The sequence below is a fragment of the Sciurus vulgaris genome (assembly GCF_902686455.1).
Source record: "Sciurus vulgaris genome assembly, chromosome: 1".
Classification (NCBI taxonomy): domain Eukaryota; kingdom Metazoa; phylum Chordata; class Mammalia; order Rodentia; family Sciuridae; genus Sciurus; species Sciurus vulgaris.
The window spans coordinates 97521586-97547934 of NC_136461.1; the positions used below are offsets into that span (position 1 = coordinate 97521586).

Consider the following 26349-nt stretch of genomic DNA (forward strand, 5'->3'; position numbering starts at 1 on the left):
CCCTCTCCTTCCTGGCCACCTTGAGTGGAACAGTTTTCCTCTGCCACACACTTCCACCATGATATTCTACCTCATCTTGAACCCAGAGCAATGGAGTCAGTCAACCATGCTGAACCTCTGAAATCAGGAGACAAAATTAACTTTTCCTCCTCTAAGTACTTCTTGTAAGGTATTTTGGTCACAACAACAAAAAACTGACTAATCACTACCTGACAGGGAGGTAGTACTAAATGGGTTCATGATACATTTTTTTCTTGCCCTGGCTCAGGAGATATATATTTTTATTAGTGCGTTTAATTATACAGAGTAATGGCTGCCATTATGGCATAATCATATGTTCAAATAACAAACTGTGACCATATTCACCCCCAACTATCTTCCTTTACCTTCCTCTCCACTCCTTCCCACCCCTACAGAAGATATTTCTTAATGTTTTGTTACAACATTTGGTATGATTTTGAAATATACTCAAAATATGTTCTCAATTTCTTTCACAATGTCCACCATGTTAAGAAGATTAGCAATGTTGTAAGAAATCAAACTCTTGGGACCTGGGCCTTTTGAGTCTTAAGGAATCCTGGTACCTTTTTTTGGTGGTGGTGATGGTAATGCTGGGGAATCTGGTACCCCATTTTTAACTTTAAAATTAACATTGTAATCCTAAACATTTCTCACAAACTTTTTGCTTGTTTTATAAGCTTCTTGAAATAAGGCCATATGTATTTGTTTTCTCCTCAGAATAACACCAAATTGTGCCAGGATTTTGACTGTCTTGTTCCCTAAGGTTCCATAGCTCTCAAAGTGGCTGGCAGAGAGACAGTGCTCATTTATTTGTTGAATTAATTGAAGTTTCTGAAAAATAAAGTTTTGGTATCCCCTCTTATTTTATTCTATAATTTATATGGAAATGATACATAAAGATGGTAGTCAAATAAAATGCAATTTTGAGATATTTATTCTTGTGTTTTCTACTACCATTGTGTATTTTGAGCTTCATATGTGAAATTACATTTAAACTTTCACTTGTCTCAGAATATAAGTATTAACACTCCAGGTCTAATGTAGTGAAACATGCCTGTAATCCCAGGGTATCGGGAGGCTGAGGAAGGAGGATGGTAAAATCAAAGCCAGCCTCAGCCACTTAGTGAGGCAAGGCCCTAAGCAACTGAGTGAGACCCAGTTTCAAAATTTGAAAAAAACAAACAAAAAAAAAAATCTTTTTTAAAAGGCTGGATATGTGGCTCAGTGGTTAAGCAACCTGGGTTCAATCCCTCCTACCAAAAAGGAAAAAAAAGCATTAACATTCCGTATCCGTATGGCATGAAAACCCTAGTAACTATTTAGAACATTGTTCTGGGTTGAAATGTCTGTAGCCCTATTTTTATCACTATTTTCTTCTATCATACAATTATTTTGTCTGATCCTACCTCCCAACCTCCCACACATGAGTATCCTCCACAAAGCAAGAATTTTTGTTGATTTTATTCACATATGAAAACAAAATATCTAAAAGAATGCCTTGTACAGGGTAAATATTTATTGAAAACATAAATGAACTTCAAATTCTGTAGTTTAATGACACAGAATAGTTAGTGTTAACAAACTTCTTAGGTAAGATGTTCTCACTGTGGGTTGAAGTTGTACTTCTCTTCAAATTACGAATGAGGCCAAGCATCTGTTACCATATTCATTTACTGTTCATGTTTTCCCTGCATGAAATGCCCGTTCATGTCTTTTGCCCATTTTTTAATGAGTTTGTCCTTTCCTCATTCACAGTTCTTTATATAGTTGATTCCAGTCTTTCAAGTTATAACCTGGCAAACACCTTCTCTTTGTTTTTTCACTGTATTTGTGGTACCCAAGTATAGATGCTCTTGATTTTATTTTATTTTATTTTTTTAAGCAGACTGTATGCATTCTTTATTTGAGATGAGTTTCAAGGAAGTAGAAGAAAATTCTATAACTTGTGAAATTCAAAATTCTAGAACCAAAAGGAAATAGAGTTTGGGGTCACGGTCTAATAAAAACTGACTAAAATGCTATACATGAAAATAAGACAGTATTTCAAAGAAACAGTTAACCAGAGAGTATATTAGTAGAGGTAGAGAAAGACAGACTGTTAAATTAAGGTGGTCACATTAAGCATGTGCCCTGAGGGCCCATGGATCTCTCTCCTTTCAACATTGTTTGGGATAAACAGATCCAGGTCTCCCTCTCTTTCAGCCTCCAACTGCCATCTCTTCTCCACTCACAACCTCTATGATCATCTTTTTGCCCATTTACTTCTTCCAAGACCAGCAACAGCATTTTTTATGGTTAGTTCCTTATTGACAACCAATCATGAACCATCTTGCAGATTCATCAGAATTATCTAGGTAGTGAGAGGCTGATGTCAATCATTTGATCAGTTTGCATCTGGGGCCTCCTATGCTTCCTTTTTTAGGGGCTTCTGTTTCTACCAAAGTGATTTGGCTCTGGAGAGTATGGGCCACTTCTTCCATGAGTTGACCAAAGAGAAGCATGAAGACAGTCCCTTGAAGACACAAGATCAGAACAGCAGCATCATCCTCTTCTAGATACCATCTTTAGATGAGTAGGGTAAAATCCAACATGGGCACCATGGAAGCCAACATGGCTCTGTGGAAGAATCTGATTTTAATGCTCTTGATTTTAATGCAACTGAATTCATCAATCTTTTCATTTTTGACTACTACCTTGCCTAATTTTTGATAAAGTCTTCCCTACTCTGAGATAAGGATAATCCTTTTCATCTACCCCTAAAGGTGCAATAGTTTAACTTTCATGTTCCAGTTGATATTTGTGTAGTGCGGGAGGGTAGGTATCCAATTTCAGGTTTGTCTGGATACCATTCATTGCAGTCTCTCCTTTTCCCAGAGATTTGCAGTTTCTTCTCTGATATGACAAATACAAACTATGGATGGATCTGTTCCCAGAATTGCCATTATGTTCCTCTTATCAACTTGTCTATTTCAGTAGCAATATCATAATTATACCTTAATAATAGCAACTCTTGATATCTGACAGGTCGGCTACCAGTTCCCTGTGGTTCTTCTAGGTTATTCTTTAGCCTTCTCTTTTTGATATAAATTTTAGACTTAGCTTGACAAGTTCTTCCCAAAAAACATGTAAGTTCTGAATATTACCAATTTGGAGGAACACATCTCTGTACTAACTCTTCTTTACTGTCAGCTAATAAAATTTTTATCAGTTGTTCATATAAATGTATTGATTGAGGCACATTGATTTTTACTTACAGCCAACTCAGTGTGCTAATATTGTCTTTAAATTTTTACATTTATGACACAAATCATAACGTCCCATAATTTCCCTCTCTAACTTGTTTGCTTTTGATATTATAGTTATAATGGTTCACAGAGAGGTCAGGCGAGTGCACTTTTACACTCTGGAGAGGTTTGTAGATCTGTTCTTTTATAGTTTTCAAGGACTATCTGGGACTAAATTTGCTTTATGAAAAAAATTTTAATTACTGATGCAATTTCTTGAATTGTTTAGGAAATTTTGGCTATTTCTTCTTGATATAGTTTTGGTAAGTTATACTTATTTTTCTAGATATTTATTTCATACATTTTCAAATTTATTAACATAAAATTATTCTTAGTATTTTATATTTTTAAAATTCCTGATGTATCTATTTGTGATTAAACATATTTTTTTTTTGTGATTCTTGTTTTTTTTTTTTATTGTAAACAAATGGGATACATGTTGTTTCTCTGTTTGTACATGGCGTAAAGGCATACCATTTGTGTAATCATAAATTTACATAGGGTAATGTTGTTTGATTCATTCTGTTATTTTTTCCCTTCCCCCCACCCCTCCCACGATTAAACATATTTAAATCTCACTTTTCTTTTTTGCCTCAGTCTCTCTAGAGATTTCTTTTCCAACAACCAACTTTTGTCTTTTTTGATCCTTTCTATCTAGTTCTACTACTCTTTATTATCTCTTCCTTTTTACCTTTGAGATTATTCTGATTTCTTTCCCCTAACTTAGTATATTAATTTTCAGCCTCTACCCATTTCTAATAAAAGTTTTAAGATTATAAAATTTCCCCTAAGTACTCTTAGAAATATCCTTCAAGCTTTAATGTTTTCAAGTCAGTGTATCCTTGAATTTCCACTTTCCTCTTTGACTTATAAATTATTGAGAAGTATATAGTAACTGAGGGATTTTGTATGGCAGCCCAAGCTAATACACATTGATCTACTCTGCTGCTTGGACTTAAAATTTGCATTATCCCTAAAGTTACCAAAGGGCATACAGGAATATATTATTTCTATTCTTAGAACAAGAGAAAAAGCCTCACTTTTCTTTGCGAATGAGACTTTAGAAGCAGATTTTTATATGCTCAATATTCCATGGTCAAAACTCTTTTTATCTCGTTTTCATGTGTTAGTTTTTCATTTATTCAGGAAAGTCTTTCTTATCCAGTGCTAACAAAAATAACTCCATGCTCAACCTTAAGATTTCAAACCTTCCTATTGGGCAACTGCTTATAAAAAGAAATTCTAAACAGATTGAAAGGAAGAAAATGCTACTGTATTTTCCTGTAAGAAATATTATATTTCTATAAGGCAATACACAGATTCAAAAAGAGATACATTTGATAATAAGCCATTAAGAAGAAACTTGTAGATAGTGTGAAGACTGAAAACATTCATGAGAATATTAATATAAGAATCTTTTCTTGTTTTCTGTTATCATGAAAAAATTGGTAGCTGCAGTGTGTTTATAACAAAAGAGTATTTGAAAGTCCCTATACTTCAGAGGTCATGGCTCCATTCTGTGAAATAAAACATTTGAATCTGTAAAGGTCTCTCTTACTAAATATTTGAACTGACTGCCCTGGATAACAATATTCAAATTGGTATGTCTGTGTTCTGCAAGTTTAAATTAGCACTTCTCTGACAACCAGGAAAGCTTTGGAATCTTCCTCTTATCCAGTCACATGTAGGTTAAATAATCTGAAGAATCTGCTAGGGTACTTATCTTGAAACAGCCAGTTCTATTGTCACATTAAGAATCAAATGGAGAATCAAATTAAGAAAAAAAAGAAAAAAGAGAAATGCAACACCCAAGCCCTTGGCTCCTCATCTCTGTTTAATACCTTATTGCTGTCCTGCTGTCCCTGAGGCCTTGCAAGAGTCTACTCTGAGCATTCCTCTTCCATTCCTTCATCGTAGACACATACAGTGCATACAAATGAACAGGTAGGAAGAGGAATGATGCGGGGTATACATAATGAGGAACAGTGAGGTGCAGGAAGGTGTTTTAAAACCACACTTACAAATGCAGTATATTAGCATGAAAGTCAAAAATAAATGTCAATGTGGTAAAGAGCTTACCTTCGAAGAATCAACTCTGCTTGTTGTTCAGAAATAGTTAGACCCAATATCTTGAGAGACTGGACAATTTCTGAAGCCTCAATTTTTCCTTTAAAAACATTGAAAAGATCAGAAACTCAGAACTAACAAGGACCTTAGAAGCTTTGAATTTCAAATCACTCATTTATGAGAAAGCTTTGAAAAAACAAAGGCAAAACTATGCATTAGGTAACATAGATTTGCTTACATACATATTATAACATTGATATGCAAAAGTTAACAAATACATTGAACAAGTGTATTCACACTATTTCATCCAGTAATCACAAAGCCTTGTAGATAATAATGATTTTCCTCTGAAAAAGAAGCCAGGCGCTCAAGTGGTCTTAGCAGGTGAAGTAATCAAGAAATAACAGAACTGAGATTCAAATCAAGAATTTCTAACTCTCAGATAAATTCAGTTAAACTAGGATTCATTTACAAAGTGTCCATATCCACTTTTTAATAAATGACTACACATTTATTATGCATAAAGTTGTATTATATGAATGAGTTAAAGACAAGTAGAAAATGGAGTATTTTTTGAGAAATCCAACAGTAAAAATAAAGAGAGAAATGGGAAAGAAAAGTTTTAGCGTTAGGGAATCAGACCTATTTATGGGCAGGAGAACAATCAGAAGAGAGAAAACAAAGTATAAGCAATACACATAAGCAGGACTGAATTTCCCTTCAACAGCTCAGACCGAGGATCTGGAGACAGATCTATATGAACTCAGACAACAAAACAGAGGTGCTGCTGTCAAAGCAGCATTAGCAGCAAACTTCTCAGGAAAGGGGAAGATGAAAATCATTGTTAGTGGTGTTAGTGGTGGAAGACTTCATCTAAGACAGGGACCCTGAAGGAATGACAGGATTCTGAGAGAATTCTCCTGGAGAGAGGAATCTGGACAATAAAAGGGCCATAGAAGTCATCAACTGTAGCAGTGAAATTCTTCAGATATCACTCTGATCATTCTCTCTGACAACCACACTCTTGAAGATTTACATTCAATTCTTGTTATTCCCAGTAGTCACTGGTGAATGCTGAATTAGCAACTATTGAACCATTGTTCCTGTAGGAAGTTCAGGGTTAAGCTCCTATCAGCCCTGATCACATCTTCATCAACTGACCAATACTAACCTTGTCTCATGTGTGTTTCTGTTTAATAACACCCCATTTAGTGGGAAGGAACCCAGGGGCTCTTAACCACTGAGCCACATCCCCAGGACTTTTTTATTTTTTATTTTGAGACAGAGTCTCACTAAGTTGCTTAGGGTTTTGTTAGGTTCTGAGGCTGACCTGAACGTGTGATTCCCCTGCCTCAGCCTCCTGAGCCATTGGGATCACAGGCACATGCCATCGTGCCCCAGTTACACTGAACTCTTGGAGAAATTTATCTAATATTCATTTTCTCCATAAAGTCTACCATGGCCTTCTGGCAGTTAGGAACACAAGACAGTGCTTCAGCACTACTTTTGGGAAACATTTTGAAAAGCAAAAATATCCCCCTAAAAAGTATAAAAACATAAAATACATTACTCAAAATAGACTTTGAAAAGGACATGTTTACAGTCTGAATTAAAATAAGAAGGCAGATGTCACCTTACTCTACCTTAACTAGGAATGTGCATATTGAAGAGCTCAAAACAATAGTCCACTGCTTTGCACATGTGCTCAAATGGCTGGGAGTGCTGTGAGTATACATTTTGAGGTTACTTGTGAGGTTAAACTTTAGCAATAGGCAAATTCACAAATATAGAGTTCATGAATAATGAGGATTCACTAGATGTGCTTTGCTTTAGGAAGTCTAATAAATAAAAATATGAACCTATCATGAGAAATTGTTTCAAAATACACCAAAAAAAGATAAGTTAAGGGACCCTTCACATTTACTACAATTGTATTGTTAAAATTTCATCTTTATTTTCTCTGGTTGACTTAGAATTTTCTGAAATGGACAACTGATATGTGTATAACTTATATAATGGGATGACTGACTGTGGATTCTCAGAAGGTTGATCCTATAGAAGTTCCATCTCCCTCTGGGTTCTTACTCTACATAAAGAAGCCATAAGCTTTACCAAAAGGTGCTTACCTAAAGGCCTACATGCTATGTTTCTTTGTAATTTTCAGGATTGGAGCGCATCTTCTCTAAATTTTTTCTTCCAAAATGACTATCAAATGTAAGACAATCCAAAAGTTTTTCAAATTTAAAATATACAATGCTCATGTCTACATATGAACAAAACTATTTCTCTACTATTGAGAAGGCAGAAATCTTATTATTTTTAACCCATACCTTTAAATAAAATTAGCATAAAGTTCCATAGTTAACATTATACATCAATAGACAAAGTTATCCACAAGTTTTCATCAGTAAAAATATGAGTTCTACATAAAAGTCACATTATGAAAATAAATATTTACACAGGAAATAATTGATATCTTAAAAGAAGAGAGGCTAAATACATATCACTTTAGACTCTTGGAAACCTGAGAAGTAGTTGGTGAAGAACAGAAGAAAAAGACACACCATCATTATTTTTGTCCAAACTCTTAAATGCCAATTTCATTTTTTTCTCATGGTCTTTAAGGTACTTCATAAATTCTTCAAAATCCAGCTTCCCATCCTTGTTGATATCTCCAGTAACAAAAATTTTCTACAAGAAAAAATTAAGAGATATTTTATTGCCAATATGAATTAAAGTACTAAATTAATTATATACATACTTCAAGCAGATTGGTTCTTTTCCTATAAGACTAAAGTAAGAATTTTTTGTCATCTATGTCATTATCCATTATGGCATAACCCGTAACAAAAGCAATTATTCCACTTGATTTGAAATTTAACATGGAATTTAAATGTCTCACATAGTATTTTTCCCTTTGCTTACCAAAATTACTCTTTTCCTAAAGATGACCTTTATAAAAGCTGTCAAATCAAGCTGTCCACTTCTATGTTAATAGAAATCATTGTTTTTGATTAAAAAAATAAGACTTTATGCTATCTGGTATCACATGTATACCCTCCCTACAACCAATTAAAATATTCACAACCGACCACACAGAGCTTACAAATTTTGTTGTGCTGATAGTCATGTTCTTCTTGGCAAATAATGTTGCATTGTGGCAAGACAGTATAATGTTCAGAATAATAACCCTAAACTCAGAAAGATCTGAACTTGGGAACCACAACAAAGCTATGCTTACAGGGAGATTTATGGTTTAAAATGCATAATTAGGAAAGAAGAAAGGCTTCCAAGCAATGATTGATCATTGACGCTCATCTCAATCTCAAGAAACTATAAAAAATAAAATAAAAAGAAGGTGAGGCAATGGAATATTACTCAACCTTAAATAAAAATAAAATCATGGCATTTGCAAGTAAATGGATGGAACTGGAGACTATCACACTAAATGAAACAAGCCAACCCCAAAAAACCAAAGGCCAAGTGTTCTCTCTGATACGCAGATGCTAACACACAAATGGGGGAGGGAAGAAGTTCATTGGATTAGACAAAGAGGAATGAAGGGAAGGGGGATGGGAATGGGAAAGACAGTAGAATGAAGCAGACATAACTTTCCTATGTTCATATATGAATACATGACCAGTGTAACTTCACATTATGTACAACCACAAGAATGGGGTCCTAATTAGAATAAGTTACACTCCATGTACGTATAATATGTCAAAATACACTCTACTGTCAGGTAGAGATAAAAAAAAAATTGAAAAAAATCAAACTAAAAAAAAGGTAAAGGAAAAAAATTAAGAATGAAAAGATCACATTAGCTAAACTATGGAATCAACCTAGGCGGTTTCAACAGATAAATAGATAAAAATGTGATACATATGCAAAATGGAATATTACTCAACCTTAAAGAAGAATGAAATTATGGCATTTGCCTGTAAATGGATAGAACTAGAGAATATCATGCTAAACGAAATAAGCCAATCCAAAGACCAAAGGCCAAATGTTTTCCCTGATATGTGGATGCTAATTCACAATAAGGGGGGGAAGGAATGACAGTAGAATGAATAAGACATTATTACCCTATGGGCATATATGATTACATGACCTGTGTAACTCTACATCATGTACAACCAGAAGAATGGGAAGTTATACTCCATTTATGTATGTTGTATCAAAATGCATTGTCATGTATAACTAATTAGAACAAAAGAAAAAAGAAAAATATTTCTTTCAGTTTTAAGTTGCCCCATCCTCTAGGTGCCCCTTATTTCGAGCATTGGCAGTCCTCCTAGGACAGCAGAAAAACAAGATGAAAAATCTCTTTAGCAACTGTGGAGTACCACCAAAATCTCATCACCTCCTTCATGGTCTCATTTCTAGTTTGACATTTTCTAGGCTATCATTCACAGAGTAGCCTGGGTGATTTGCTTGGAATACAAATTTGACAATATCAGAAAAAAAAATTCTACTGCGGGGTCAGCAAGGTCACAAGGTAAGCTCTCTGAAAAGATTGATAAAGTCAATAAACTCTTGATATTGGCAAATAATCAGTGTAGGAAAATAAAGGTAGAAATTCCTAGACACGAGAGACACTAGAGTCACTAAAAATATGATGAACAGTTTTATATCAAAGAAAATATAAATGAAATAAGAGAAAAATGCCTAGGAAAAAAAACTTATTAAAAACTGACCTAAGCTAGGCTTGGTGGCATATACCAGCAGCTGAGGATCACAAGTTCAAGGCCAGCCTCAGCAACTTAGCAAGTACCTTATCAACTTGATGAGACCCTGTCTCAAAATTTTTAAAAAGGGTTGGGGATGTGATTCAGTGGTTAAACACCCCTGGGTTCAATCCTCAATACACACACACACACACACACACACATACACACGCACAAAATCAACCTAAGACAATAGGAAATTTGAGTAGTTCTATTAAAGAAATATTAATAGGTTAAATATTAAAGAAATTTAACCTATAATTTTAAAGTATTCCCATGATGAAAAATTCAGGCCCACATGTTTTGAACAATAAAACCAATGTCTACCAAACTTTCAAGAAAGAAAGAAAAACACCAATTTTCCAAGAATTGAAAAGGGGGGAATATTTTCGAATCCATTTTATGAGGCAGGTATACCCTTGATAATGATTCTAAAACCTAATGGGGACATCACACACACACACACACACACAAAAAAAAAAAGAATCAAAAGAAAATTAAAAGCAACATCACTATTAAAATAGATGCAAAGCTCCTAAAAATATGTTAGCAAGTCAAATCTAACAATAAATAAAATGGAAAATACATTATATATGTATGTGTGTATACATGCGTACATATATTTTTATAGTAGATAGATAATGAACAAGGTAAATATATTCCAGTAAAGCCAGGTAGAGTTAATGTTTTTAAAATTTATCACATTAACAGAAAAAGAAAAAAGTCATATGATCATCTTAATAAGCATTTGATGAATTCAACATCATTCCTTGTTAAAAACTCTAAGCAAACTAGGCTGTTTCCTTAGTCTGATAAGGATATCTACAAAGAATTCTAAACTTTTTTTGATTAAGCTAGTTTGGGGTTCTCTTATCTACATCCTAAATACCCCTGATTAAGATAACATCAATTACTACTAACAGTCTTAAAAGCAAATTCATTTCTATTATGTCACTGGAAAGTAATTATTACAAGTTAATTCATTTTACAAATTAGATTGAGAATGAATATTCATCTAGAAATGTTTTCCTGATTACTTAAAACATATTATAAGATCTATATCATCCAAAAGAAAATGTTACAGCATTTAGGAATCCCACCTGTGTATTTAAGTTTCAATTAAGAAGTTTATAATTTGGTCAAGGGAAATATTAGTGAACACCTATCATTTGGAAAGGGGATTGAAACTGCAACCCTTCTTATGGTAAGTAGACTTTCGGAGTTACAAACACCTGATGACTCTAATTTAACAATAATGTGAAATGTGTTTCAAATAATTGAATTTGTTTATGGCATAATTCAGAATTTCTTATGAAAGGCTATTCTGTATCAAATAAGCAAATACAAGTCATATTTTGCAAGTCTAAATACGAGTAGTTTTAAACAAAACATGAAGAACATTCAACTTTAAAAAGAAAATGAAAAATACTTCAGAGTTTTGTTTTGTTAGGAATTGGGAAACCCAAGTGAACTTTATAGAGAAAATGTTCTGGTCACTGAACTGTTCCAGAGAAAGCATCCACTACAGGCCTCTGTGATCACAAAAGTATTAGTCAGCTATCAGCACTGTGACAAAATACCTGAGATGGTCAGGGTGGAACAGTTTATTTTGGCTCAGTTTCGGTCCACGGTCTCTTAGCCCTGTTGCCTTTGGCCTGTGGTGAAGCAGCACATCATCAAGGTGTGTGTGGCAGAGTAAAGCTGCTTACCTCCTGATGGCTAGAAAGCAAAGAAAGAGGAGGGACCAGGATCCAAATATCCCCATCCCCATATGGGGGCACACCGCCATATGACTGGAAAACTTCCCAAAAGGTCTCACCTTTGAATGGTTCTTCCACATCTCCCAATAGCACCACAGGCCAAGACGAAGTCTTTAACACACAGGCCTTTGGGGGATACTTATCTAAACCATAGCAAAAGTTGAAGAAACCAGGATGCAGTGCTTGGTGTATGGAATGTGCTCAAAATACAACTGGTACAATTAAATGGATGTTTAAAAAAATAAAGACTCCCAAAGTTCACACAGTTAATAGGAAGAGTTTTACTAAATCTTAACATGACAGAACTCAACGGATAGTTTTGTGATCACCAGTTGTCTGAAATAAATTTGTAGTCTTTAGCCTCATGGATCACCAAGTCTACTTGGTCAAATATCAAAAGAACAAATATAATCAACAGTAATATAGACAATAATCATTTCCAGAGAGAAAATAAGTTAGAAATACTGTGATAGAATTATCCATAAGGCTGTACATATTGAGAAAGAGACTGTAACTTAGCCTGTTGGAAAGAGAAGGGTTCACAAAGGAAATGATGTCCAAGCTGAGTCTTGGTAATTAAGATCTGATCATTAAGGCATGATGTGGTGAAAGACCCAAGAACATAGCCAATCAGACTGTTCACCTTCCAGTAACAGAAACCAAAACCTAACATAAGAGAACTTCCAGCAACCACTCCACTGGCCACAAAGGTAGAATGATTCTTCCAGTTCCCAAGCCCCAAAGGGAGCATCCTGGGACTAAATGCCCACCTAGGCTACCAATGTTAGGTGACCACATGGAACAAGTTGATAGCCAACAACTGGAAAGTAATCCCAAGATGGAAATTTTAGTATAACCAGGGAGGAAACTGAGAAAGATGCTTGAGGAAAGTATTGGCTGCACTGGGTTATTCTTAATAAACAGTAACTTTGATAAACCCCAGGAACACTAAAGGCTCTGGTCGAGCTTGGGAACATGGAAATTTGGCTTTACCACTCTGCCAGAGGCCCCCTCCAGGGCTCCCAGCCACAGAATCTCTCTGATCAAACCCCCAATGAAGCCCACCCTCCTCCTCCTCCAGGGATTGAATGACCCCTGGATCCTCCAGGCCCTTCTTAAGTTCAAGGATGTCCGGGGTCCCGTTATCATTGTAGTCCAAGTACCCAAAGAGATCACCATGGAGAGCACCCATCTGCTGTGTCTCAGGTGGCAGAATGGTCCACACTTCAGCTTCTGAGTCCCCCAGAGGCAGAAGTCCCCAGGAGTGGGACAAAGAGGATCTCTTTCCACTAGGAGTACAGTGGGAAGAGACCTAAGGTAGCAGCCTCCTGGGAGGTGCCAAAGACAAAGCACCTCTGCATGTTCCTGCAAGGCACGTGCAAGGTAGGAGTCTGCCAGGCAGTGCCAGGGGCCGACAGGAAGGAAGGCCATTGGAGTTTGGGCCACACTACCAGGTGAGCTGACCACACGCTCTCTTTCCACTCCAGGTACAGCTGAGAGCAGGTAGAGCTGAGAGGGTTCAACTCAGCCTCCTCCAGGATCCCAGCACAGAACTGTTGGAAAGTAGAGCTTACTTTTTATAAAAAGTGGGGATGAGTGTTGGGACTTCAGACTGGCTGGTGGTGGAAGTTCGCCAACTTTTTTCTTTTGAGTCAGTAGGTTGCAACTGTCTAGAAATCCCTTTAGGGTTGAGGCACTGGAGAACTGCTGTCAAAAGATTGGGAATTGAATAAAAATCTGCCCTGTGAGCCTTTCCTTCTGTGAGTCCCCCACTCCCCTCCTCCCACCCCAAAGAGTGGTGGTGGTGTTTTCTTCTTTCTTTCATCTTCATCCAATATCTACATGGTTTCAGGCGAAGCCACTCTGTCCTTAACAGCTGTTAGAGCACACTCGGGGGATAATCTCAGAATGGGGAGAAGTTAAGTAAACTGGGGTCCAACAGAGTAGGCAGAGATACTCATAAACAACATCTGTGGCTTTTCAACCCCCACCCTTCAGAATCACAGGGACCCTGGCTTCCTCTACACGTTCCCTTTGCATGCTCCCCCATCCTGTTCCACTGGAAGTGTGTGTGGGGGGGAAGAGTTCACTGTAAAAACTCCCCACTTTTGTGTAATTTATTTTCCTAAATATAATATACTCTTTTAAAAGCTGAATATTAAAATTCATAAGGAAAATTTAAGACAGCTATTCTGTTAGCTCTGGTTCTATACCACATATCATGTCAAGTACAGAGAACACAAAGAGGACCACTAGTGTCCTTGAAATACTGGTGGGTTTCCCTTTAGGAGAAGGTTGCACTACAGTTAGTCATAAGTACCACTGTAGGCTGCGCAAAAAAACCTTCTCCCAGAACTGTGAGCAAATGGCTAGTTGTTCCACAAGATGTGCTGTGGCCCAATCAAGAGCCGATTCTTCCACAAAAGAGGAGCTTATGGTCCACAGGGAACTCTCCTTCCCTGTGCTCTGCAGGGGATGCAGTCAGTGACCAAGAGTTATAGATGACATGTTCAGATAAAGAATAAGCCTCTAAAGGACCAAGAAGAAAACACAGAAGTCATGGCCAAGGTAACAAGGAAAACAGACTGACGGCATTTTCAGAATTGATAGGAGAGAACAACCGTAAGGCTCACAGTCTCATCCAATAATAAACAAGTATCTTTGTTGACTAGCTCTTTCCACTTTTTGAAATTACCCTGTTCATTATTTATTATTCTTTAGTCTCCATTTAACCAACTAATACACAGAGACCTAGTATAGGGAGAGTTTCAAGAATACAATGATGGACCCCTTGGTCTTGTTCACCACTACACCCCCAGTGTATTGAATACTGTCTGTCACTATTAAAAAACATTGATTGAATGAACTGAATATATGCACTGTTATTGGGTGAGTTATATGTGAAGCTTCCAGGCATCAAATATCCATTCCTAATTTATATGTGGAGCTTCCAGGCATTAAATAACTTGCCCAAGGCCACACATGAGTGATACAAACACTGGGATCCTGTTCTAACTGTGCAGCCTATAATATAACCACCATATATACTGCAACAGTTAATGTGTAGTAAACATGATGATCCATGTTTCAAGGCTTCAAACTCTCTCAACAAATCTTTTTGTTTTTTTCATAAATCCTGTCAAATGGACTCTGTGGACTCTATTTCAACCTTAAAAAGATAAGATTTCTGAACTCAGAGTAATCAAAGGAAGTCAAACAGCACCTTCCAGAATGTTTTCTTGTGGAAAACATTTATCTGTAAATGTCATCACTGTAATACTGATAAAGCAGATAACTCTGAATGGGCTAGGATAAAATTATAAAAGTGACATGAGGCCTTAAACAATGATAAAAATCTACTAGGTGGAATGAGAGAAAGCCCAGGCAGAGAAAAGAAAATAAAGGGTAAATGTACATAGTTGTGGCCCTGACAGGAAACACAGAATGTTGGGGGTTTGGAAAAGGGATGAAAGGTTTAGAATGCTGTCCAGATGGAAAGGGCAGAATGCCTTAATATGGAATTCCCCCCCCACTTTTTTTTTAAATTTTTTTTTAGAAACTTTATTACCACAAGGAAAAAAAATCAGATTTTAGAATACAAATCAGGAGAAAAAGGAAAAGACACAGATTTTATATATTCAGAACATCTGACATACATGTAGTTGGAATTCCATTGTTTTTCTTGTACCACAATCCCCCTGCTAGGAAGCCCTAAAATGCACCTCTATGACTTCTGTATCAGGTTCCTAGTATCATGCCAGAAACTAAAAATGTTCTGTTGATACATTAATGGAACAAATCCTCCTTGTTAACGCAAGTATTACCTCAAGGAAAGAAATGCTAGACAGAATTTCCATTCAAAGCAATACATATTTGCTAAGTTGCTGTTTTTGTACACGATTCTATTCCATTTGGGGTTGTAAAATATCTCTTCTTCAGACAGATAATCAAAACTTGTAGAATATAAGAATTAGAAGAGCTCCCAGATCAGAGTACCAGTCCAGCTACTCTGCTGACACTGCCTAATCATTCGGCACGTACCATCCCCACGAGAACCCAGAGTCCTCAGGGAGTTTATTGTCTAGTACATGTGATACTACATTTTTTCAAAAAATTTTAAATATTTTTTTAATTGTTGATAGACCTTTATTTTATTCATTTATTTATATGTGGTGCTGAGGATCAAACGCATGCTAGGCAAGCCCTCTACCACTGAGCAACAAATCCCAGCCCTGATACCACATTTTGAGGGTTTTTTTGTTTTGTTTTGTTTTGTTTTGTTTTGTTATGTGAACTTTCATACCCCATCACATATGCTTTTGTTAAAAGCTCTGTCCAGGAGGTAGGGGTGATATCAGCATTTTAAGAATAAGAAAAATAAAGCCTGAGTAAAGTTTAAAAATTTGACTATGGCTACATGGTCAGTTCACATAAAGTATGGAACTCTTTGAGCAAGCTACTCCCATTCTTGCTCTTAGCATCGATCTTAGTCCATTTGGACTACTATAACCATATACTTGCTCAGACATTTATTGGTCACAGTTCCAAAGGCTGAAGTCCTAGGATCAAGACAATGTCAGAGTCAGTATTTGCTGAGGGCATGGTAGAAGAGGCAAGGGAGCACTCCTGGGTCTCTTATAAGAGTTCAAATGCCATTCATGAGGGCTCTATCCTCAGAAGCTACTCACCTACCTAGGACCCGCTGAGGACCATTACCTCAGGGGTTAGCATTTCAACACATGAATGGGTAGAGACAAATATTCAGCCCATTAGTTATATTCTCAGTTCAAGCATCCTCTGCCTCCTACAATTCTGCATCTCCCAAGAAAGTCACAGTAAAAATGGTGACCATGAAAATAAGGCAAACAACTTAATTTTAAAACTGCATAGAATTTTCCAAGCTAATTGAACACATTTGTTAACTAGCAAGCACAAACTTGAGTAAAATGCTCAGTTGTTCACCATCATTTTATGTTATGATTTCCCATTTTGGTACATTAAAATTCAGATTATTTCCTCCAACTTAAATATCCTAAACTATGACTTTTTTTTCATCAGAGTACTTCAAATGTCACCTAAAAATTGGGATCATCTTTTAGAATGTTCAAATGTAGTGTTTGATCAAAAAGAAAGAAAGAAAAATGAAGACTCTCAAAAGGATAATTAGATAATTAAAGAAAAATCGGTAGTGGCCGAATACTGATGTCCTTGTTCCTTATACTACATTGTACCCTCATTCCATGTTCTTATATTCCTGCATCCTAGGAGAAGTTAATGTGTATTTTCTCTCTTTTATACATTAATTTCACAGTAAGGAGATTTGGAAACACACAGAAAAGAGGGGTCATATCAGCAGAAACTTTAATGAGTTTACTTCCTGCTAGTTCTTAATTTTGTCTCAGGACTTGCCATGAAGTCTTTCCCCTGGACAATCTTGGAACACTTAATAATGGTTAGCTATTTCTTCCTTTTGCTATTTTCTATATTCTTACTCTTAATGAAATATATTCATTTCATCTAAGGTCTAAAGAAACTTAAAGAGAAACTTGTGCTCTTTTAAAGGCTAAATTCATTACAAAATCTTGGAAACAGGGAGAGGAGATCAAATCAAACAAATTTATAGGGATTTCATCTGAAGTATTTGTCTTAGATGCAAACTATTATCTTGAAGCCTTCTGTTGAAGAGTCACCCCATAGTTCTCACTTTTTTATATTTGATTAGACAACATCATCAATCCTTGACTTTACACAAACCCTTGATCTGTGTCTTGAAAAATTTTTCCCACAAATATTGACTGTGTAATCAAGTTGAAGTATTGGATTAGTTACTGTTTCCCAGGTATGAAGGTTAATCTTATGTGTCAAAGGATATCCAGCTGGCTGGTAAAACTTTATTTCTGGCTGTGTCTATCAGGGTTTCTTTGGAAGAGATTAGATTTTTAATCAGACTGAGTATAGATTGCCCTCACCGATGTGGGTAGGCATCATCAAGGCCAACGGAAGTCCTGAATAGAACAAAAACATGAAGGAAATTAAAAGAAATTTTACTTTCAAAATAGAAGACTTCATAAAGATTGATATCCTAAATGGATGGAGTGGTGGAAAAGCAGACTGTCAGTCAACAGAGAGTTGATGGCAAAGTTTCTTGCAAGGCAATACAAATCTCTATTTAAAGTATGTAACCCTCAGACTCAGCTATTTCCACTCTCCAAAATTTGTGCTATAAAGATAAGAAGGCCAAAATGAAAAAAAAAAAGAATCCCTGTGTAGGGATTCCACTGCAATTTCACTTAGAATTACTTTGGAACTATCAATAAAATGATAAACAATAGAGAATTTGTAGTACATGATACAACCATGAAATGGAATATCACAAAAATCAATCCAAAATTCTCAAAATTCTTGGTATCAAGATAGTTTTACTATCTTAAAAATTATTAAGGACTCCAAAGAGCTGTTGCATGTCATAGGAACCATAAAGCCATAACCCACAGATCTTCCTTCAAGGGGTCCTTCTCTGGAGAACACAGTTGACTGGCATCCTCTAGTCTCTTGCCTTGGCTCCTGCAAATGCACCACTGTGAGTTCCATGGCCTTCCTTTCCCTGGGTTGCTTCCAGCCAGTGAGTGAACATGCTGAGGAACTCAAGCCGGACCATTTCTGGACTTCCTCACAAATAACTTTTGACTGGCTCCCTATCAACCTGGTCTAAACTTTCTCAGAACTTCTCTGTTATTTGAAGTTCTTCTTACACAGTCCTTCAGGAAGGAGATCTCTCCTAAAGCTGTGCAAAGAAGTATATCTCTTTAGCACAAGGAGTGGTCATGGTGGTCAGGGACATGAGTGGCTCAGCAAACTTTCCAGAAAACCTGGCTGTGCAAGCAGAGTTGATGGACAGCCTACCCCTGCACATCTTTGAACCTGCAGTATTCATGCTAATTTTACATTTTCCCTGAGCTCCTCCAACAGATGTCTAGGCACACCCGGGCACACTAGTGCCCACTAGCACTGGGCAATGCAGGACTGCCCTAACTGCATTTCCTTAATCACTATCCATTAACCTACTTGAGACTTTCTAACAACTATGTTTGGGTCTGGAGTTCTTCCTAAATTAATTCTTTCTCACATTCTTTTCCTAAATTTGCATCATAGGCCTGGTGATACAGCTCAGTGGTAGAGCACTTGCCTAGCATGCCTGAGACCCTGGGTTCAATCACAGTTCTGTTTTAAAAAACAAACAAAACAAAAAGTCTGTATCATGGCCTAAATCTAAAGACTCCCCCCTTGTCTTACTATGGTTCCCTCTTATCCTTCACAGGCACAGGCATTTCTCCCAATAAATCTTTTACACACCCAATCCCATTTTGGTTCTTGTTCCTTAGAGTGTAAGAACTGATGCAGTTAGTACCAGGAGAGATCAAAGACAGAGGCAGTGACAAGGGCTTGGGGACTGGTTCACTCATTGCCCACAGGCAAAGAAATCCCACCCTGAATAGAGTATGGTACACATACTGTCCTTTGCACAAAGTGGGACCCAACTGCTGAAGTTTCACCAGAATGACCTGGGAAAACAAAATGGCTAAGAGAAACACTCTGGTTCATGCAGATTCAGGCATATTAAAAATATGGGGGAACTATGCTCTGAGGGTAGGAAAATGATATAATGATAAAAGGAACAATTCACCAGGGAGAGGTAGCAATGCCATATTTGACTACACCAGCAGCATAGCCTATAGAAGGGAAAAAATTGGTAGAATTGTAAAGAAAAGTTGATAAACCCATATAGAGGAAGATGCACACCTGTGTTTCAGTAGGTAATGCAGTAACAGAATCAGATAAAGGCTCACAGTTATTGAATATTTATGAGATAACAGGTGTTATTCTCAGTACTTTGTGTATTTTGATTCATTTATTCTTAAGTATAACACTGTGAGGTGGTATTATTGTTAAGAAAATTGCCTCAAGTTAACTAGTAGAAGTAACCATCATAATGAATTTTCCTTATTTTCTTACCAGCTTGGTTATGCATGTAAAAGGATGTTTATCTGATTTTACCCAAACATTCTAGTGATCATACAACATGTTTGGCTATATTATCCTACCTATGCTGGACATAGAAACTCTAATAACTGATTTAAACTTTTATATTTTCAAAAATGGGCCACTCTTTGTTAGTCAGGGTATTTCAAATTATAGCCTTAAACCTTTTTGTATTACTTTGATTAGATGAATAAGACAGGATCCTTACCCATCCTCAAGAGGGTTGATCTCAGTGGAAGCCACAATATCAAATAAAAATAAAACCACATGAAATTTATAGCAACGGAGATATGTAAGACTAAGGACCTACACACAGCAGCAAGTGACCAACTCTTCCCTGGAGGGTGGCCCAAAGGCACATCAAAGAGGAAATGATATTTACCCAAATAAAAACAATTTTTACCTAATTATAAAAATCGCATTGCAATCATTTTTCTAAATTGAAATAATACAAAAGTTGTAAAGAAATAAAGTAGAAAAAAGTAACCTAACTCCCATAATCCAGAAATACCCATGAACTTTTGATGGGAGTACATACCATAAGAACTCTGAGAATGGCTAGTAATGCCTGGCATGCACATAAAGAGTGATCGATGTATGAATAAAATACATTTTTTGCATCTACATTAATTATACACATATATTACAGTGATAAATGTGTCATTCTAATCCCTATGGCTGCATATACATAGTTTTATATAACTTATTTTGTAATATGCTATAAACTTTGGGAAATTTAACTTTTTTTCCAAATTTAAAGTTCACTTAATCAATCTTGCCAGAGATTTGCTATTTTTATTCACAGTTTCAAGGAACCAACCCCAAAACATATATTAGGAAATTAAAAGCACACTAAATAATTTGTGAGTCAAAGATGAAGTCATGGGCTGGGGAGATAGCTCAGTCGGTAGAGTGCTTGCCTTGCAAGCACAAGGCCCTGGGTTCCATCCCCAGCATCGCAAAAAAAAAAAAAAAAAAAAAAAAAAAAAAAAAAAAAAAAAGATGAAGTCATGTTGGAGATCAAAAAGTACCTGAAACTAAATAACAAAAATAAGTAATTCCAAAAAACCTTGTGGGACCCAGCAAAATAAGCTATTAAAGGGATATAATATCTCAAAATTCATGAGTATTCATTCAATTCAAGAAATTAGAAAACAGGCAAATGAGTAAGCCCAAAGAAAGCAGAAGGAAATAAACGGAAATTAATCAAAGAAAATAATCAGGGTCAGTCAGCAAAAAGGATCAAAAGTTGTTTCTTTCAAAGTGTGAATAGAACAGCCAAATCTAGGGCGAGACTGAAGGGGGTGGAGGAGGACAGACATCAGGAATTAAATAACCCATCTATAGATATAGTCATGAATTTTATAAAATCATAGTTAATATGAACCTTGGGCAAAATGGGCAGTTTAAAAAAAAAAGTTTGTAAATAAATGTAAGTCAAGAAGAAATGGAAAACAGAGTTCTATAACCACTAAAGACATTGAGAGAGGTGTTTAAAATACGAGTACAGAACAGTTGTTGGCCCTCGAAGTAACCCAATCAATCACTTTCCCTCTTTGGTAGGGAATGCCACAGTATCCTCTTGCACTCTGGCGGGGCTGGAGAAGTTCCAAACATTGTATCTCCACCCAGCTAAGGGGACTGAACCTCAGGAACACGATTAAAATGACTCAGAGGTGAAACTACTCAGCGACAGGCCAATCCTTCAGACCTATCCATATACTCAGGGGATTAATTCAAGAAAGTCTTAAATAATGGAATGTCGCCATTCCTCCTCAACAAGTGGGGAGAACGACTGGTTTCCAAACAGATTTGAAATAGTAAATATCACTGGCTATGTAACAAAGCTGCATCGAGGAGACACAGTGTATCTTTTAACTGAACAAGGGGCCCACTTAAGTCTGATGGCTGGAAAATGATTTTAAAGTTTGCAGAAGTACGACGGGTAACTAAAGAACCTGGGATTCATTCAGAACAAACGTGTGGTGGGATTGGGTTTAAATGTAACAGCGCCCGTGGGCCAGAGTGTTCAAAACAGTAAAGTTTTCAGGAAAAATACTCGCAGCCTTTCGATCCAGACCCTCTTCTGCTCTAGGGCTCACAGGCTGTGCGCCTCTTAGGAGTCTCTGAACCCATCCGCGGGTTGCAAGCCACGGTGCAACCTTCTTCCTGGCAGAGCCTCAGGCCGCCGCCCTCCTGGATTCTGGCAGCGTCCCCAGAGTGCCTGCAGCCCTCCCTGCGCTCGGGCAGCGCCCCATCAGGGACCCACCTCCTCGGCGTCCTGGCCCAGCGGGATGCCCAGGCTCTTGAGACCCTGCTGCAGCTCGCCGATGTCCACTACGCCGTCCCCATTGCGGTCCAGTGCCTGGAAAAGGGTCTCGTAGCGCGTCGGCGGCTCCGCGTCCTGGCAAGCCGCCATGGGCAGCACAAAGCCCCTCAGCCAGCGCAGCATGGTCCTGGAGGCTTGGGGCGGCCCAGCCCAGGAAAGTCACAGGAGGCCGAGGGCTGCCCGGTTGCGACCAGAACCAGCGCGCGAGGCCTGGCTGGGAGGGGCCCGCGGCCGAACAGCCTTTGGGGCGTCGTCGCGGGCGAGGCTTCCGCGCGGCACCCAGGGCGCAGGAACCCGAAGGCTGCCGGAGCAGGCTCGACGCGCAGGGAGTGGCCGGCCAGCTGCTGCTGGGGGAGGAGCTCGCCTCGCGCGGGCCTCGGCCAGAGACGCCCAGGGACAAGGCTGGGCTGGGCTGCAGGCAGGCAGGAAGTGAGAGCGCTGCGGGGTGGGGCGGTTGGGGGAAAGGTGTCCTGCTCTGCTCTGAGTCCAGCCGTAAGGAAGGAAGCCCCAGAAAGTCACGGGCTTTCTCGTCAGCGTTTTCACAGCTCGAGGGTAGCAGGGTGACTTTAAGTGCAGGTTACTCATCTTAAAGTTCCCCTCCGGCTTGGAGGCTTGACAAACACTGCCCAAAGGTGGCTCTCTGCCTGGAAAATGGGCCACGTTGGTCTCGTCTCACACGGATCTCTAACTTGTAACACATCTCTTAACACATCTGGTGGCCCGTCTTCCATTCACAAAAACAATAAAGTGGCCGCATACCCGGGATGGCAAATCTGCGTTATGAAGCAGAGGAATCAAATCCGAAAACATCTTTAAAAAAAAAAAAGAAGAAGAAGAAGCACATGCAAAGTCTTTGGCAGAAAAGACAGGTATCCATCCACAGGTGAGCAGTGGTGAAGAGAGGCTGCTTTAGTAAACAGCTTGGTTACTAAGTAACCACGGGTGACCTGCCCGTGATAATGCATGGAGAGGCTGCGCAGGGCCTGTATCAGAAAACCCCAGGTCCCTCCCTGTCAAGATGGGTGTGGTTCTGAGGTTTGGCATTTACTACCCAGGTTGAGTCACAGCTTCCTACCACATAACAGTGGATTTAGAGACAATACCAGAGTCCTAGTCCTTTAGCTGTGTGATCTGGGAGATGTGGCGTAACTTCTCTGAGCGGCCTCTCATAGGAAAATAAGAATATGAAAAGCTGCCTCACCACGACACGGTTACATAGAGTAAGTGAAAGATCTTATACTCTAAACCACCAATAGTGACATGCCCTTAATGGTAATAATTCTCCAATCATAGATGCTCAATAGAAACTGTGGTTGTAGTCCTCGTCTGCAGGAGTGAAAACGAATCTGTACTTGAGGATTAGACTCTCCCACATCCTTTGAATCACTGAACAAAAACCAGTTATTCGGCAAAAGTCAGGAAAGCAGACCCTGACTTTTACTCCCCTCGCACCATTTTGTACATTAAAGACATATTCTTCTTGACTCTAGCATTTGTAGTTAAAGACTGCCAAAATCATCCTGAAACCAGTTTATCTGCTTATGTTGCTTCCAACTTGTATTGAGGATGAGAGTGAGGCTTGCTGTCAGAGAAGTGTTACAAATATGGAAACTATTTAGCTACAATAAACCTGTAGGGATTGTAATTAGTGATGTTGGTGTGAGTTCATGGTTTTAAGTATTTTCAGATATAAAAATACGAAGTTAGGGTGTGTGTGTGTGTGTGTGTGTGTGCATACACACACACCAGCTCCGCCCACTAACAGGACCTAGGAGTAGTAAATTCATGTAACACTGAGCACATTTAGCACCAGAGGTTCTTTCTAAATACTTTTCTCCAAAAGGAACTAGAGGACTTAGGGAAAATAACTGATTTTATAGTTGGGGCAACAAAGGTAGCGATGAGCCTGGAACATCTTGTTTTACCAGAATGTAAATGCTCACAGAACAGATGTGATAAAAGAACACAGGGTCAGCTTAAAGGGGCTCTCCTTGGTCAAATCTGTGACAATTTGAGCATCAAAATAAATGGTGTTAGCAGATTATATCCCATTAAATAAAACAGGTATCCATTAGTCCACACAGATGTTCATATAAGTGAGATGAGGGAATTATTTTCTATGATTGAACACCAACCAATAAATGTTGATGGAATGATAAAAGTAGAATGTCACTCATAGGGACAATGATTAATTCAGGCAAGAAATATCAATAACACCACTGGATGAAAGGTGGATGAGAAATGTGATATTTACCTTGTTTCAAACTATCTCCTGATAAAATATTACAAATGGAAAATGAATAAATTTTGGTAGAGAAATCTTACAAACACTACCTTATTCAAATCATCAGTGAATGCCATTAGTGACAGACATATTAAAATCATGGACCACCTGATGGGATGAAGAGAGAACATGGCATCTCTTCTATGCTGCTCCCAACAGAATGATCTTAATCTGAGTCCAATCATGAGGAAATAAATAAGCCAAAATTGGAGATTTTCTTTAGAATAACCAGCCTGTCACCTTCAAATATGTAAAGATAATGAAGATCAAGAGATGACTGAGAAATTAATCTGAGTTGAAGGAGACTGAAGAAATATGTCAAGGAAGTGCAATACCCAAAGGGTAGTATTTGGACAGTTGTTAACACAGGAACCTTTCCAGGCTTATGGACTTCACTGAATTGTGCTTACAACTTTTTTAAAATTGGATTTTTAAGTAGACAAAGTCCTGACACCCTTAAAAAGCCCTTCCTGTCTTCCTCAGATGGTGAGCTCCTTGGATACCCACAATACATTTTCCCTTTCATGAGCAAACTAAACAAAACTGACTCTGCCATAATCAAAACAATAACAAAACAAACTATAATATTTTATTTTATTTGATCATCAATGCAATATAGTAAAAGTGGTCCAGATAATGCTGACCAGAAAGAATAAAAGTCACTGCTGCCCAGCTTGATGGCCAGAAACAAAGCTACAGCAGGTAACTTGGCTCCCTGCATTCCCTCCACCGTGGAGTTTTCTATGACACTGCCAGCATCACGGAGGAGAGGTTAGGATTTAGTTAAGCAGCTGGCATAGACAGGGTGGCAAGAGTGAGTGAAAGCAATAGTTGTCCCATACCCACAAAATCTGTTAGGAAAAAAGAAATAGCATAGTGGGGCAAAGCATATGACCTACCTAAGCTTAGCCTGAGAGGATCACAGGGTAATACCATCAGCATCAGCTTGGAAATGACTCTGCATCATAGCTTCATGAATCCTCTACCACACACGAAGGACAAAACAGATTCCCCTAATACCCACATTCCTTCCTGTTTATGTAAGAATGTATACAATGGGGACTGAGTTTAACCAGTGTTATTTTCTTACCTACCCATAGGGATATATTCCACTGAAAAAGTTCGTTAAGATTCCAAACTTACTCAACTTTCATTTTTACAACATCCTATGCCATGAGAAAACTTGATTTATTCTACTGGTTGGGTGGTATTTAAAGGAAAACAACCCTTATATATGAAGGTGGTATTCTCAATACTTAAACCAAGATTTTTGGTCCTTATTCAGAGACAAGTTCAATTTTGTTTAATATCCAGTTCTTGTCATATTTGTTTCCCTCTTTTCCAGAGGAGAACAAAATCAAAGCAGAAAAGTCCAATTGATAATCAGGGAGTGGTTAACAATGTCTGAGCTAGGCACAATGACAGAAATGACCAGTGGGTGGAGGAAAAACTAAAATTCAAGTTAGAATTTTATTATAGCACAGGGCAATAATAAATGTCAAAACAAACAAAAAGAAAGCGTGGTTCCTGGAGAGGGTTAACACCCACATTCTTTACTTGACAACACAGAGGAATACATTAACCACATGTAATACAGAATTATTTAAAGGACAGAGAAACTACAGTTACATTAACACATTACTCCCCACAATCATACTAGATAAAGTATTACTAGAAGTAAAGAGATCCAAACATTGTAGCATTAGATGCCATAATATAATGATGATGATCACAGTTCTAAGAGGGTTATAATTCAAATAGAACTAAAAAGACTAATAACAAGAAGTTTGTAAAAAACTTTTTTGTGCTTTACAAAATATAAAGAGGGTATGAATAC

The 26349-nt window shown here is 37.8% G+C and overlaps 1 protein-coding gene across 1 annotated transcript in view; it reads right to left on the reverse strand.

Moving 5' to 3' along the window:
* Window positions 1–22446, reverse strand: part of LOC306657234 (mitochondrial adenyl nucleotide antiporter SLC25A24) — a 47296-nt gene extending 24850 nt beyond the window's left edge. Inside the window, exons 1-3 of the mRNA XM_079133037.1 lie at window positions 22169–22446; window positions 7937–8063; window positions 5385–5472 (exon numbers count right to left, since the gene is read on the reverse strand). Of these exons, the coding sequence (XP_078989163.1) occupies window positions 5385–5472; window positions 7937–8063; window positions 22169–22351 (398 nt within the window). The 5' untranslated portion in view covers window positions 22352–22446. The remainder of the gene's footprint in view (window positions 1–5384; window positions 5473–7936; window positions 8064–22168) is intronic.
* Between the last annotated feature and the right edge of the window lie 3903 nt (window positions 22447–26349).